The sequence below is a fragment of the Zingiber officinale genome, chromosome 5A (genome assembly GCF_018446385.1).
Source record: "Zingiber officinale cultivar Zhangliang chromosome 5A, Zo_v1.1, whole genome shotgun sequence".
Taxonomy (NCBI): Eukaryota; Viridiplantae; Streptophyta; class Magnoliopsida; order Zingiberales; family Zingiberaceae; genus Zingiber; species Zingiber officinale.
In genome coordinates this window covers 145,612,702-145,629,744 of record NC_055994.1, presented here as the reverse complement: position 1 = coordinate 145,629,744, position 17,043 = coordinate 145,612,702, and the positions used below count along the sequence as shown (strand labels likewise).

The 17,043-nt window shown below is 36.5% G+C and overlaps 1 protein-coding gene, 1 long non-coding RNA gene and 1 pseudogene across 3 annotated transcripts; 2 read left to right on the top strand and 1 right to left on the bottom strand.

The window, feature by feature from the left end:
* The first annotated feature begins 1,529 nt into the window (after positions 1-1,529).
* Positions 1,530-16,389, top strand: LOC121980135 (annotated as a pseudogene).
* On the top strand, positions 3,777-6,108 carry LOC121982247 (15-cis-phytoene desaturase, chloroplastic/chromoplastic-like). Of its 2 annotated transcripts, none has more exons than XM_042535224.1 (4): positions 3,777-4,740; positions 5,028-5,171; positions 5,406-5,494; positions 5,703-6,108. In XM_042535224.1, coding segments are annotated over exons 1-4 (315 nt in total). In that variant the 5' UTR covers positions 3,777-4,659; the 3' UTR covers positions 5,704-6,108. The 2 variants fall into 2 exon arrangements, with proteins under 2 accessions (XP_042391158.1, XP_042391157.1); XM_042535223.1 differs by lacking the exon at positions 5,703-6,108 and having other exon boundaries at positions 3,777-4,165; positions 4,631-4,740; positions 5,406-5,696.
* On the bottom strand, positions 10,468-12,427 carry LOC121982248. Its single transcript, XR_006112037.1, has 2 exons — positions 11,996-12,427; positions 10,468-11,169 (listed from the first exon to the last, which is right to left on the bottom strand). It is a non-coding gene; the product is annotated as an uncharacterized LOC121982248 (long non-coding RNA).
* Positions 16,390-17,043: the final 654 nt, after the last annotated feature.

Genomic DNA, 17,043 nt, shown 5'->3' with positions numbered 1-17,043 from the left:
GGAGGATGCTCCCATGGGTGGAATGGATGGTCCTCGCTTGTAAAATAAGTGGGGATAATCTATCTCCACAAGTGGCTTAGTTAGAATTGAGGTCACGCCCAACCTCGCCATCTCACTGCAAGGCTGCAATGTGAGGCTATGGCCAAAGCGATTCCTTGCTATGAGGCCACCGCCAAGCAATCACTAAGAGAGGAGAGAGAGGGAACGGGAGAAGATTGTGTATACTGACGAGATGCATGCCACTGTTGGAGATCAAAGAGGAGAGGAGCATGTTAGAGATCGGAGAGAAGGTCGATTAGAGAGGAAGATTTTAGGACGTTGGGAAGAAAAATCGAGAATAAAAATTTTAATTAGAAAGTTAATTAGTGACGGAAACTTAATTGAGTTGCTAAAATAGAGATGAAAATTTATTTTGTTGCTAAAATAGTGAGGGAATTAAGTTTTCGTAGTTAATTAAATATGTTAAATAAGTATAGAGATAGAATTGACAACAAAATTTAATTTTTGTTGCTAAATTATTAATCATAATTTATTTCAGTCGTTAATTAGTGATGAAAATTAAATTTTGTCATTAATTGTAGATTTTTTTTGTAGTGAATTATATGATGAAAAACAATAAATGATATAATTTAATTGATTAAATTTTGAACGATCATCAATGAAATTGATCACCTTCATATAACAAATCAAATATTAAATGCATAGAAGATCTCAATATCTATAAATATTTGGCATACTTAACTAGAAAATAAAATTATAAATATATAAAAAATTAACACTATATATTTTTTCAACATTTAAATTCATAATCAAAAGAGATAGAACAAGAAAATTTTACCTCAATCAAAACGCGTTTGCTGTGGAGCGTCGGCAAAGTGACGATGGCAGCGCTGTAGCAAATGACAACGGTTCTGGTGATAGTGGCGATAGCAACATGGATGATAACGACATCAATGTACGACAAAGAATTTTGAGGATAAAATTAAGATTAAGGAAAGAAGGGGATTATGAGAGGAAGAAGACCACAGGAGAAAAAAAAAAGAAGAGGGGATTAGGAGGAGGAAGAAAACACATAGAGTGAGAGGGGAAAAAAGTATGGACAACGGAAGAGAGAAAAAGAATATTGAGAGAGAAAAAAGAGATGGACCGAAAGAAAGAGAGAGAAAAAAGATTTGAGTTCTTATTTATTTTAATTGAACATTTTATGAGAAATCTTGAAATTTTTAAAATTTATAATTAATTTTTTTTAAAGAAAATGATTGTATTAATTTTTTCCTCAAAATTTCAAGAGCTGTCGCATCCCTCGACTGTAGCTACGCCTTGATCCCCACCTTGATCCCCACCAAATACATGTAAAGTGAGGATCGCGGTCCAGAAATCTCCTCTCGGGTGGTGGACAACGGCTTCACATTTTAGTTCAATGAATTTGATTAAATTTTTTATTAATCAATTAAATTTCTCAATTAATTAATGAATATATTTATTCATTGATTAATTCTTTTGCACCTAAATTCTAAAAATTAATTTCATCAGGGTGGGCATGGGCATGACGCAGCATGACCTGATTGTTATCGGACCTCACCGAGCAAGGCTCAGCTCTGGCGGGATCAGGCCGGGTCGCCGGTGGCCGATCCATCTGGCCACTCTAAAATCAAGTGGGCAAGTGAGAGCGCCATCAGATCAGGCAGTAGAGTGGGACGAGCATATTCCGTGCCTCCGCCGGCAGCTCCAAATGCGAGCTACATGCCAATGCCTAACTTGCTCAAGTACCAATTCACTCGTCCAGATCTTGTTATCATCTTCTTTTGGAGCGATTGCACGCCGAATCATCCTCCTCGCTTTCCCTTCGCACTTCCGAGACCTCATGTGCCGGTGAGCTCTTCCATCCCTTTTGCACTCCTCCAGTTTAGTTACACTCTGGGTTGGGATCCTATATCGCTTCTTCCCTCCACCATTGCCTGTTCCAACTCGGAAGAAATTCGCTTTCTTACAATCGCATTTATGAGGTTAAACTTTCCATTTTTCGGTTATTCGCTTCTTCTTTATTTGCAATTTTCTTGTCCGTTCTTTTCTTTTGAAAATGTTGCTAAAAAAAGTAGATTTGTGTTTTCACCTGATTTGCAACTACAATATAATCACGGGAAGTATCATGCAATTTTTGGTTCTGGGATGAGATTCTTGTGTCCTACAAGAGAGAACTCGAATTCTACAACAAACAAGTCAGCATGAATATCATTGGATCCTTCTCCACTGTGAAATTAAGTGCAAGATATTGGTTGGATTCGAATTCTGGACAAAGGGGCACATTTCATAATGATTCCGGAAGCAACCACTTGCAAACACTAGGAAGTAGCGTGTTCATGGGTAGCCAGGTGAAGGCTACATTCTTATCACACGCAACCCTGAAGCCAAGGCATAGAACCAAAGTTCTCCAGGTTTATCTCCTACTTTTCCTCATTGTTTCGGTTCTTTTGAATTCTTTCACTAATAATAACAGGTTATTGGTTCTTCTCACAGGTTGTCTGTGAAGATTTTCCAAGACCTGACCTTGAGAACACTATAAATTATTTAGAAGCTGCACAGTTATCTTCATCCTTCAAGAGTGGTCCTTGCCAGAATATTCCTCTGAAAATTGTAATAGCTGGTTCAGGTACTCATTTTGTTATTTTCAGATGCATGAATGGAAAATATGTAAGCAGCAGTGAACTATTGATATTTCTACTCTAAATAGCCAAATAATTTCCACACATTACCCACTTTATTATTTTGTTATAAAATATTTCGACTGTCATCTCAGTTATTAATATATTAGCCTTCTGGTAGGTTTGGCTGGCTTATCTACAGCAAAATACCTACCAGATGCAGGTCATAAACATCTACTCTTGGACGCAAGAGATGTGCTAGGTGGAAAGGTTTGTCCCTATCTTAAATGGCTAAGGATTTCAATGTATGTGTTATTTTTTTTGTGAAGTTTCAGTATTCACAAATGAATTAGGACAGTAATTTTTGGTGCCATATCTGTAACCAGCTATGTTATACTAAACTGCTTTGATGAAAAATGAGCTTGGATTTTCTTTGTCCAATGCCACCTAGAGATAACATAGTTGAATAATTCTCAGGTGAATAGGTAAGAGGAACAGAGTTTGAATCTCATTAGGGACAAATATTCTAGAGGTCAGTTTTTTTTTTGATAATCTAGGTGTCTGAGCCTTTGGTCCAACTAGTCCTAGATTTTTCATCTTATTCAAGAAAAATGCCCTGCAGTACGCTGTATCTAAGATTCGAACCGTGGGTGTTTGGAAAACTACTTGAGCGCCTTGTTGTTGCACCATGGCTCGAGGGGCATGGAGGTTGACTTTTGAGTATGCATAAATTGTGTTCTAGATTTACCCTATAGGTGAACTAGAGTGGAAAACAATATACCTCTAGGATTAGTTGGGCGAAATCCGGATACCTAGAATATATATACATAAAAGGTAGCCTGGTGCACGAAGCTTCAAGAAGGATTTATTTTACGTAGCCTTACCTACTTTACAAGAGACTATTTCCGAGATTCGAATTCGTGACCTCTAGTCACACGACAACAACTTTACCATTGTGCAAATGCTCCCCTTCATCTAGATTACCATTGCGCCATAGATTGCCTCTCCTTGTCTAGTAAATTCTTTGTTAAATTTGCCTACAACATCCTGACTAATTGACATTGTGTGTATGCAGTGTTCTAAATGGCGGCCGAAGAGGGAGGCGGGCATCAATCGCACCGCTTTTGCCTGAGGCAATGCTTCAGGTGCTAACTCACCTCCTTCTGTCACCGCCGCGCCTAGAACCACTACCGCTGCTGCCGCTGCCGCCGCCGCCGCCGCCTCCACCTCCATTTCGCCAATGGACGCGAGCTCGTAAGTGTTGCTCGAGCCTGATGAACAGGACGCGTCGCCCGAGCCCGTCACCGAACCTGGATGCTTCGCTTGAGACATTTCTTGAAGAATTATGAGTTTAAATTAATACAATCAACTTTTTGATGAATTATTAACCTGCTGAAACTTGAAATAGTATTGTGTACTCTTTATAGAACTGAATACACTTTGATGGACGCATGACCCATTTGATTGGTTGGCATGATGCCTTCAAGATAATTGCAGAATAACAAATCATCAGGCACATATAGGTATCTTTGTTGTTATAGGATCTCCAATTAAAATGTGTTGTTTTCCACGGGGTTTTTTTTTTGTGCAGTAAGTCGGTCTAAAAATGATCTCGATCAAGCTGAGTATGACAAGTTGGTCTTCACTTTCTTCCATGGTAGTCATGCTTGTTGGAAGGTGGTGGGCTCTCAAATAGCTTTCTAGGAAGAGAAGAGAAGTTGTTGTATAAAGACTTGTATTATAAAAAAATGACTTGTCTTGCAATTTTACATTACATGACTATTTATACTACTCAATAGAAACTCCTAGGCCATACTTCATTAATTAGATACATGAATTTATTCTATCTAGATACATGAATTACAAGATTCATATTTCACTTGATTCATGTACATCAAACATTTATTATGGTTCATGTATTCAAGTTTAATTCAACTTCTATCAATGCTTACATAACGTACTACTGTGGCTACTTTTGGTTGTGCCAGACGATGTCAATGATGAAGTGTTCATTGCTATGTCAAAAGCACTCAACTTTATTAACCCTGCTGAGCTCTCCATGCAATGTATTTTAATTGCCTTGAACCGTTTTCTTCAGGTATGCCATTCTCATTTTTGGTTGAGCTCAGTGTCTTTTGTTGTCTCTCAATATAGCAAGGCTATTACAAAGATTTGTCAGTTTATTTACATAAATTTCCTATACTATTTGGCAGTAGCATCCTTTCATGTCAAATCTTTATTTTGTCCTGCAATTTTTTTACAACAATAGTTAGATGTATAATTAGATGCCTGTATCAACAGACAAAAATACAGTCTAATAAATCCCAAGCAATGTTTATGCCATAAGAAATTGTGATAAAGAACTTGTGTGTTTTGGATAACCAGGAAAAGCATGGCTCGAAGATGGCCTTCTTAGATGGTAACCCTCCAGAAAGATTATGCATGCTAATTGTTGAACATGGTGGCAAAAGGAGAATATGCTCGCCCTCAGCGTCCCCGCCAACCCGTCCTAGGGCCAACACGAAGGAGGTAAATCACGGGCGGCTACTAGCCTTTGGAATAGTGACTAGCACATAAGGGAGACATTTACCTCGGCTTTGCCGAGATTCGAACCTCAGACCTTATGTAATTGCCACACCTAATATAATTTAGCTTGCTTTTTTCTCTTGACTAGTGAAATACCTTACAGTTTTCCCATTATTGATTTGCTTGCATATATCAGACCATTAACTAATACTTGTTTATTTAGTTGATATTATAAAGCTTCTTTTCCCTAAAGAGTGGACGGAGATATCCTGCATCAAGAAGCTAGAAAAGTTGGTGGGAGTCCCAGTCATCAATGTCCACATATGGTTAGCCATCAGTTGTGGGAGCTCAATGTTTAATGTTGATTGTTTTCTTATATATTCTTCTACATTCATGTGAAATAGATCCACTATTATTTGACATTTTTACAATATTAAATATTTAATTTTAAATGTTTGCATATTTTGTTACATATTTTTAGAGCATTTTTTTTTAAACTTTCTAATGATCTCTTTAATGTTTCACGTTTGACAGAAAACTGAAGAACACCCTATGACCATCTTTTGTTCAGCAGGTGCTGCTCATAAAAATTGCTTGTTCAAAAGTTCACAAATTATGTTTTTTTTCAATGTTATTTGTATTTGTTTTCATGTGTGCAAATGTCCCGGAAGTTAAAGATTATAATGTGTCTTGCATTTTGTTTTTTTACTTTTGGGGATGTTATGTGATATCACACACTCACACCTGCTTCTTCAAGTACAATAACTAAGCTTCATTTTTGGGTGTCATTTATATGGTTGTAATAAATCATCTAGGAAAGCCTAAATATATCCACATGTAAGGCTTCACATTCCTATCTTCATTTGCGTGTTTTTTGCCTGATTGTGTTATTCATCTAAAAGGAAAGCAGCCAACGAGCCTAGCTTAAATCCATTTATGTAGTAAGTAGACAAATTAATGGATATTGATAATCAAGGTATTCCTTCCTTCCCTTTTGATCTTTTAACTGAGTTAAATCATTATATTGTTCAAAATTTTGATTATTATTCATAAACTTTCAATCTTTGTTGTGTTGTATGGTCGGTTGCCGGTGGGTGGGAATGATGGCTTGTAGATTTATAGCTATCAACAATCTTGAGGTGTATAATCACTTTTCTTAATTTGTTCCCATCAAAGATGTGCTGCGATTGGTGAAGTTCTCTAGTAAAGCCACTTTAGTGCTTATAGAAACTAGTCTGCATCTCTTTGTTTGGTTGTCTCTTAGGCTGCATTCAACCAAACTTAATTGTCTTTGGGTCTCAAGGACAATCCAGAAGGCACCAGCTTGAGACACTAGTTCACCCATATTTGTTGGGTAACAAGGTAACACTACTTGGGTTGAAATCAGGTTGTTGGTGTGCATGTGACCTGTTAGTTGGTTTGTTGTCTTGCATGCCAAATTGACAACTATGGTGGAAGGTGTTCCTACATGACAATAAGGGCGCGTTTGGTTCAGGGTTATTCTTGATAACCCTGGTTATCTATCCAAGGTTATCAACAAAACCTTTGTTTGGTTTAGGTAATCAACGATTCCCAAGTTATAATGCATGCCTGACACGTCAGCAATTTGGGCATCCAACCCGGAATCGAAAAACCTGTGAAAAGCAAGGTATTTCTTGATTCCGGGGTTAACGATTTTTTTAGACAAAATTAACCTCTAATTTTTACCAATTGTGACAAAAATAACCCTACAAGTTTATCAAATATCAATTTGCCACCGACGCTAGAAAACCCAAACGAAAACCCACCGTTCGCGTGTTCGCTGAGTCACAGAAACCCTAGCGCGGCGGCGATCCTCCTTGCGGCGAACCTCCTTGCCTCGATCCTCCGTGTGGTGAACCTCCTTGCGGTGATCCTCTTGCGGCGATCTAGCAGTGTTCTTCCCTGTCGCGAAGGCATCCCCACTCGCGAACTCTTTCCCCCTTCGTGAAGAGCCCTAGCGGCTTCCCCCTCGAAAGGCATCCCACTCGCAAACATTCCCCACTTCTCTTCTTGAAAAGGTATGATCTTCAACCTCCGTTTGCATGGAGAGACATCTTAAAGTAGGTTTGCTAGCTTCATGGTACTTCATCCAAGGAAAATGGAAAACTCAGATCATTGTGCTTCCTTAGTTGATCAACAATAGGTGAACAAAGATTATTCACAATTTCACAAGGTTTGATTTGACAAAAAATGTCAATTTGAGGGATAGAAAAGGAAACCTGTAACGAAGGCTTTAACTAAAACAAAATATTTCAACAACTAATGTGTAACCTTCAGACTCAATTAAAAGGAAAATAGCAATAATCCTCTCCTTGTCTCATCAGCGACAGTTTTCCTGCATAGCAAGTTAATCATAAGGGCTTGATTGACATGTTAATATATAAATGGACTAGTGTTCAATTAGTGGTTAAAGTAGTTCCTTGTCTTAGTGTTCCCAGACGAGTAGGGGCAGGAATGGTTCAGTTTGAATTGGTGAAAATGGGAAGGACTTTAGGAATATAGGAAATGAAAATTGAATTCAATCAGAGGCTTCATTTGGAGTATTTGAAGATTGAAATATATAACCAGGAAGCACAGACTAAACACAGGTTTATATATATATATATATATATATATATATATATATATATATATATATATATATATATATATATATATATATATATATATATATATATATATATATATATATTTGCTTAGTACTTCCAACTAAAATGGTAGGCGACACCTCTTTTCCATTTTTTAGTGGTTTTATTAGCTCATTTCTATGTTTTGTGTATCTAGCTATAGTATCTAGAAAACTTGTTACTGGTTTATTGGTTATCTACTTCAATGAGATTTTTCTCTTGTTCTTTTTTATATTCAAGAGTATTATTAGTTTTCCAATTTTATTGGTTATCTACTTCAATGGGATTTTTCACCTTGCTAATTTACTGTTTGGTTTATTGTCCTATTTACATGATAGGCTGATATGGCTCGATTAGCAATAAGGCAAGAGATGAAGATGATTTCTGTACTCATTATGCGCATGAAGATGATGGAAACCAAGTTATTTATGCTTTTATCGGTTGCAATGATCTTATCTATTAAAAGGAGTGCTAGATTGAGGAGGAGCATATCATATGCTTATCAGGCATTGTCTAGATATAATATTAGGTCTATAAACTTAAATGAGATGAGTTTTTATAGTGATCGACAATGTGTTGATAACTGTAGGATGGATAGAAGGTCTTTAGCCAAACTTTGTTATTTGCTAACGACTGATGGAAAATTGAAAGGAAACAGAAATATGTCAATTAGTGAACTTGTAATATCTTTTCTTCACATTATTGCACATAATGTGAAGAATAGGATCCTAAAACGCCAAACAGCTAGATCTGGTGAGACAGTTAGTAGGCAATTTCATTTAGTTTTGAACTCCGTTCTACGGTTACACAATATTTTGCTTAAAAAGCCAGAACCAATCCCAGAAAATTGCACGGATGAGAGGTGGAAATGGTTTAAGGTACAAGTACATAATTTCTATAATTTTCGTTTTTAAATCAATTTAATGTGCATAATAAAAATAATTTGATTTTATGATACTTCTTTGAGTGTAGGGTTGTTTGGGAGCATTAGATGGGACTTATATTAATGTCAATGCCCCAATAGATGATAAACCTAGGTATCGAACCAGAAAAGGTGAAATTGCAACTAATGTCTTGGGAGTATGCACACCAAACATGCAATTTAGCTATATCCTACCGGGTTGGGAAGGATCTGCGGCAGATGGTAGAGTCTTAAGGGATGCTATTAGTAGGAGGAATGGCTTGAAGATTCCTCAAGGTAATTAAGTTATAATTATAGTAAAAATAATAGTCACTTATAATACCGTTAACAAATATTTGGTTTTTTTATATATTAATACTTGTTGACTTGTAATATATATAGGTTGTTATTATTTGTGTGATGCTGGATACACAAATGGGGAAGGATTTTTGGCGCCATATAGGGGTCAAAGGTACCACTTGACTGAATGGAGGCAAGGTTACCAACCAGCGACAGCCAAAGAATACTTTAATATGAAACACTCTCAAGCAAGAAATTGCATTGAGAGGTGTTTTGGCATTTTAAAAGCTAGATGGGCTATATTGAGAGATAAGTCATTTTATTCTGTTAAGACTCAGTGTAGGATTATTTCTGCTTGTTGTATTCTCCATAATTTTATAAGGTATGAAATGGCAATTGATCCGATAGAGACTGAGCTTGAGTCAAATGAAATTAATGATGCTGCTGATGCTGATGCTGATGATGATGATGATGATGATGATGATGATGATGATGATGATGAGTTGATCAGGCATTGTGAGACTAGTTCTGCTTGGACTGAATGGAGAGACAAGCTTGCAGATGATATGTTCATGAGCTGGCAATCATCAACTCATTAAATTTAATGTTCTTTCTTGAAATTTAGGTTTCATTCCCATGTACTGAACTGTTTGATTATGTTGTATTTGAGTTTCTTATCCATTTAGATCATTTGAACAATTTAATTAAGTTTGAACTATTTGATTATATCTGCATTTTGTATATTATTCATTTGAACAATTTGATTATGTTTTATGCAAGAACAATGTGTTATGTGGATTGTTTAATTTCAGCTTTCAATGGAAGGAAAGATGCCAAAAGTAGTTGAACAAGTAGAAAGTTCAATGGCACCGAAATTCAAAAGAAAAACTCAAAATACCAAACACTTGTGGACAAAACAAGAGGATGCTGTATTAGTTGACTGCCTTGTTGAGTTAAGCAAAGATTCAGCTTGGAAGAGCGAGAATGGTTTTCGAACTGGATACTTGCTACATTTAGAGAAACTCATGGCTATTAAATTGCCATCAAGTAGTTTGAAGGCTACTCCTCATATTGAGTCAAGGTATAAGCTACTGAAGAGACAGTTCCATGCTATCACCGAGATGTTGAATCATAGCAGTGGATTTGGATGGAACGATGTTGAGAAGTGTATCATTACAACAAAAGATGTATTTGATGAGTGGGTTAAGGTAACTTTGTCTACTTTGTGTATTTTCATTTCTTTGATAATTGTGGGGTTTTTTTGCTAATGATATGTTTTTAATTTAGAGTCATCCAGCTGCTATTGGTTTAAGGAACAAAGAGTTCCCCCACCTTGATGACTTGATGTTTGTGTGGGGGAAAGATCGTGCCACAGGAGCTAATGTCTGAGTTTCCTGACACAATCAGTCATACCTGGCCGAGTTTCAACACCAATTTGGAAAACTATGAATTTGTTAATCGAAGATTTTTTGCGAACATTAATTGATCACGAAATTAACAATCCATAACAAAACTCACCACTTTAGCTCATCGCACGATCAGACAAAGACAAAATGTAGTAAAAAAAACACAGTCGAGGGTGGTAAAACAATGGAATGTACTAGAGGAATACATACAAGACTCAAGAAAGGATCTAGTACAAAACCAAAACTGCACTAAAAATATTCTTTAAGAAGAACTTGTAGCTGCTCCTTTCATGGTACCGCGCTGGGCTTGGCGACTGAGATTTGCAGCGTAGCAACAGACTCAACATCGTTGCTATTTCCACATTTTCGTATCATTCAAATCTAAGTGGCCCAGGATTTCACATTTGATTGGGCAGCACTTCTTTCCCGGAGTACAAATAACCTGAAATAATAAAGACAACAATAAATCAAACGTTCCATCCATGTTAGGATACTAAGAATGCTAAATGATTTGTGCGTCAAGGGTCCACTAAAAACTCATCCAAGTTCTCCAATTATAATAGATAAAATGTCAAGATCCTCCAAGGCTATATTCTTCACAATATTTTCAATGATGACAGGAGTACTACATTTATGCTTCACCAATGATTCCCTAAAGTTAGGAGTGCAGAAAGATGGATCAGTCCCAAAATCTCTGGAAGCTATCTTTTTGCAAGACTAATAACAACTGGCCATCAATTATGATTCTGCAAAAGAAGTTTTTGCTTGAAACAATCAGTTGTATCAATGATATGCTATCAGAAGAAGTAAAAGGAGGATATTACAATAGCTAAGTTCTATAGCATAATTATAAAAATGATGTTCCAACAAAGGGGATTGAGACAATGCATCTGGCAAGATATTGAAAATTTTAAAGTGGTGAAAAATAAACATAAAAAACTTTTGATGCAAATGGGAAATAGGTATCCCCTAGATCTGCAAACTGCCTAGATGTAAAACCTAATATATGCCATCTGAGCATATTACTAACTACTAAGTATCGACTGACTAATCTTGTTTTCAATTCACAACAATTACATAGCTATGTCATTCATGTTTAAGTTGACATAATTCTGGCAAAGGAAATAAATCCGAATTAGCTGCAAAAAGAAGATAGAGGGTTACTTAAGCAAATAAAATAATGATAAAGATCATCTTGCAATACGATTTTGTTCTCCCTGTTGCAATTATCATTTACATCCATGAAAAACTGCAACGGTATTATCAGTCCTATTTTCTTGACCATTAATCTAGACTATCCGAGACTTGCCAACTGTTCAGTTGTAGAACTTGATTAAATACGTGACATCAGAGCATATTTACCACCTACTGAGTTCTGCATGACAAATCTAGTTTTCAGCTAACAACGATTACATAGCCACGCATCATCGAGAAGGGAAAAAAATCCCAGTCTTACAGCACAAAAAGAACATCGCATAGAAACACAATTTTTCCTAATAATCCTTAAAAAAAATCAACACTCAATAAACAATGATCCATAGAATAAAAAAAATTAAGAAGTCAAAGAAATACTTTTGTCACGGTTCTTTAATCACCAGCAGCAAGCAGCAACAAATACCTAAAGCGACGAGATATCACCCCACGAAAAGCAAATGTTAGCTAAGATTACCACGACTATTCCACTTGTGACGCTTCTGTTGAAAACGATTGAATCTGGATTTGCCATAGAAGGAGGTGAGCGAGGCGGAGGACGAGGGGAAAGCCATTCGTGGGTCGAGGGTTTCTCCAAGCACCGAAGGCATGGTCGATGCTCTTCGAATTGAAATGGCACGAAGCCCTAATCCGCCACCACTCCCTGAGTTCCGAACTCACTCGATCGCATGCAAAGAGAGAGGATCGAAATCTCCAATCGGTGCGGTGGGAGGAGGAGGAGGACGATGAATATACTAACGTTCCCATCCAGTTTCTTTATATTTTCTATTTTGGGTTAAATCTGTGGGTGCCCGGTGCGTGTACGACTATGAAATTAATTTCGATTTTGAGTTTAACATCCAATTTGGGATAGCGAGAGTTTAACATCCACTTTTTTTCCCTTATATTCACTATTAATAATATAATATTATCATTATTAAATCAAGGATAATATCGTAAAATATCACATTAGGTTATATACTAAAACCTCCAAACAAACAAAATTTTACTGGATTACTTAAATTGAACCAAACAATCAATGGTTATGTTTCATTCCCTATAACCTTGGTTATGTGATTACTTGATAATCACATAACTAAGGTTATGTGTCATAACTTGAACCAAACGCGCCCTAAAGTAAATAAGCACTTCCACATGCTTTTTTTGCCGCATGCACCCATGTGTGCCATGTCAATGCACTTTTTATGTGTGCAACCAAACGTACAACCAACTGTTCATGTTCCTTGCATAAGATCCAGGCCTGTCATATATTTTGCTCCTGTTTTCTCCATGTGCAAAGGATTTGCATAAGGTACCTTTACAAGTTTCATCTTTTCTCAAGACATAGCTTTATGCCATAACTTATGCAAGTATTTATATTTAAATATCTCAAATTCTCAATCTTTCTCCACACTTTAGTGTGAAACTAAAGTTCCCCTCTAAAATCTAAAATTTCCATTCTTCTTCCTTCATGTTTTGAAAACTCCTCTACAAACACTTTTGAGTAATCAGTTCCTTGTTTCTTGTCTAATATTATCTACAACATTTTCCTTCTAGGAGTCCACTTTTGAGTGTATATGCAGACATGTCAGTCACATGCAAGGTAACAGTGTGATGATAACTAGAATGAGACTGACAGATTTGGCTTGTGTTATATAAACTGTTTTATTCATGCACTACAATACTTGACTTGCAACTTTCCTGTTTTTAATGCTCAATTAAAATAGTTGTCTATTTAAACATCTGAATTAATATATGAACTGACTATGTAAATAGTTAGGTGGTTCCTGTTATGGAAGCTATCCTTGCAAATATCCTGGGTTTTTTATCTGTTTTACTTTAGTATTTGGACATCAAGTTGATGATCAGGGTAATTTTTACATAGTAGAAAAGAGGAATAAAATTGTTTAAAAATTGCAAACTGAGAGACGCCTAGTAATAGTTCTGAATACTCTTTCAAACTTTGGCAAAAAAACTTCCAGATGAAACTCTGTTTTTCCTTGGCTCAGCACACTTAGATACTGATTTTCTGATAGAAGATAACTTGTATTTCTTTTTTTTTTGGTATCACAGACTGTAGTTGGGACAAACACAGGGCATGATGTGAATCTTGGATCTGGTCTTTATGAGATTGTGATATATATTTGAATCATGACTTTGGAAAATTTGATGTATGGAGTATTATAGGCTTTAGATAACTACTCCACTCTCTGATTTGCGTATCCTGGCTCTACTTCTCTAAATTCAGTTTAAGCTATATAATTTTGTTTTGTTTACATCGTTAATTTATTATTCATACAGGAATACTATGACCCCAATCATTCCATGCTAGAATTAGTCTTTTCTCCTGCAGACGAATGGAACTCACGCACTGGCCAGGAGATCATTGATGCCATCATGCCACAATGAAGGAACTTTCTAAGCTGTTTCCTGATGAAATTGCTGCAGATCTGAGTAAAGCTAAGATCCTGAAGTATCATGTTGTAAAGACACCAAGGTGAGCCTAAAGAGCTAAAGAATATTTTCCTAGTGTTCAATCATGCTTTCTATAGTTTGGAAATTTTGGGTGATTAGAAAATATTATAAGGGTAGTACAGTGCACGAAACTCCCTCTAATGTGGGTCTCAGAAAAGAGTCTATTTACGCAATCTTACCTTGCATTGAAAAAAATTATTTCTGTGACTTAAACCCATGACCACCAAGTCTACACAACAATGAATTTACCATTGCATCAAGGTTCCCTCTGAGTGATAAAAAAATTTTAAAGGGCAGCTCAATGCTTGCAAGTACGGGTCCCGAGGAGGGGTCAACTGTACACAGCCTTACCTTACTTTGCAAGAGGCTATTTTTGAGACTTGAACTCGTGGCCTCTAGGTTACGCGGCAACAATTTTACTGCTGCGCCAAGGCTCCCCTTCAAAACACTTTGAGTGATCAAAAAATATTGTGAACAAAAAATTGAAAGATAATAGTAACTCAAAAGATAAGACATGTTAAACTCTCATTACCATGTTGGAAATAAATTTTAGCTTAAGATGGCTATAAACCTAGCATATGAACTTTCAATTTTTTCATACAGATTCAAGTTATTAGAGGTCACCAAGTTTTTGGCAAGTACATATTATTGAATTTATTATATATGCTACCTTAGTATACAAGTCCTTGCACATAATATTTTGTAATTTCCAACATTTTCTATAGCTGGGATGCCAAAGAAAATATTAATTAATTTAATTATTATTGGTGATATAGTTTGGCATAGAGCTTAGTGAAGTGAATACTATTCATGTAACCTATCCCACATAGTTTGGAGAAACACAACTTGATGATAGCTTGACGATGATAATCGTAATCTTTATTGAACATAATTGTTGGATAAGTCATTAAAAATAATTTCCATTGCACAACACCCTTCACAGACAAAAGTAATTTATGTCTACATGTCTCATGTTGTATTTTATTGCAGATCTGTTTACAAGACTATTCCAGATTGTGAGCCGTGTCGCCCTCTGCAAAGATCTCCAATTGAAGGTTTCTACCTGGTTGGTGACTATACCAAACAGAAATATTTGGCTTCGATGGAGGGTGCTGTTTTGTCAGGGAAGCTCAGTGCACAGGCTATTGTGCAGGTATGTTCTTTCCTGTTGTTGAGTAGAATGTAATTCTTACTTGTGACATTTCCTGCAATCCTGCTTGCCTGGGCGACTTTTATGAGTTCTGATGGTGGGCAGATGACACAAGTTAACCTGTTTAGTATCTCTAAAATGAGGAGTCGAAATCTTCACTGGAAACTTAGTTTGCTAGGCTAGTAAATCTGTAATGTGACTTTATGGGAAATTTGGAGTTAATTCCCTTACGTTTTCCATATATAAAATTTGTAGGCACCTGAATGAGAAAAAAGTCTGAGGTAGCAGGCCATACTTGGCATGCTAGGCGAATAGAACCAAAAATATAACTTTAAGCAGTTAAATGCCTATTCTAATTTTTACTGTTAGCTACTAGAAGACCGTGAATAAGCTAATCTCTGAGTACTGAAGCAAAATTGTTATTAATTGCAAGGCTGACGGCTTAGTGTTTAGAGGAGTATTCACTTGAGAAGAAAATTTGAAGGATAGCAAGGAATTGGAGAGAAAAACAAAATGAAGGGGCTGATGATCACCATAGTTTGCACTTCATTCTATATATTATGATCTACTCGGTGCAGGATCAATATGCACAAAGAAACCGGCGGCAATAATGAAGTACCTTCATTGAAACTGTATTGCTTATTTGATTTTGCTCAAAGTTTAAGCATTTTATATCAATGCTGTAAAGTTTTAATTCGAGCACTAAGAAATGAAGACATTAAAGGTTCGATTTGAAACCCGATACAAAAGAGTGATAGAGATGTCACCAAGATACTGAAGAGGTTATCACCCTTTGAATTGTTGTGGACAAAGTGTTCTAATTTGGAATTTGTGTTGCCACTAGTAATTGAAATCCAACAATTAAGGTACTAGCTAGGGCAGTTGGTAAGGCCCTTGGGATGTGGTTACCAAGATCTTAAATTGGAAACCTACCTTTGCCAAAAGATTTGGGGAGGAAAGCTCAATGGTTTTCATATATATCTTTCTTTTAAAAGTAAATTGTTATAGAATCCACAACTATTTAGTATTTTTTTTTTTTTTTTTGTGTGTTTGCTTCATGGAAAGGAAGGTGTTTTCCTCGTCTCTAATGAGAGTGAAGGGAGATGAGGAGCTCAAGGATGAGGTTAATGAACTTGCAAATGAGGATTGAGAGTGGAGGACTAAGAGTCCATTTACTTAAATGGAAAATTGGACGATGGGGGATGGGTGAGCTCAACCGGTTGATGAACTAAGGAGTTTCAAGGGTCAACTAGCTTGAGCGATCAAATCAGTTGAAGAGGGCTATGGCGAGTCGTGCTCTTCAATCAGTATACATCGTCAGTGACTTGTTGGTTGGAGTGAGCTAGTCTAACCAATTCAGGTAGGTTGGTCAGGCTAGTCAATTCATACCATTCTCTATGTCTATTTTGCATATTAATGCTCACGTCCTTGTGTTGCATCTAGTTCCAAGCCATCTTTCGAGTTAGTTATGCTAGATTATTATTGATGATTGTCGACGGAAATCAGTAATTTCAATGTGGGTCAAGGTAGATCGAAGTGCAAGAAACTCTCCAACTGAAAGGAGAATCAGCAGTGGAATTGATTTGGGTATTTAAGAAATTATAATTAAGGGAAGCTACGATAATTGTAAACTAAACTGTCATGGAAATAATAGTTCGGGCATCCACAAAATTAGGGATCTAAAAGAGTCGAACTGAGCCGAACAGTATTAGGCTCGAGCTCGGCTCATTTAAGTTATATTCGGGCTCGAGCTCGGCTCGAGCTCGAATCGAGCTTTTATCACAAGACTTGAGCTCAGCTCGTT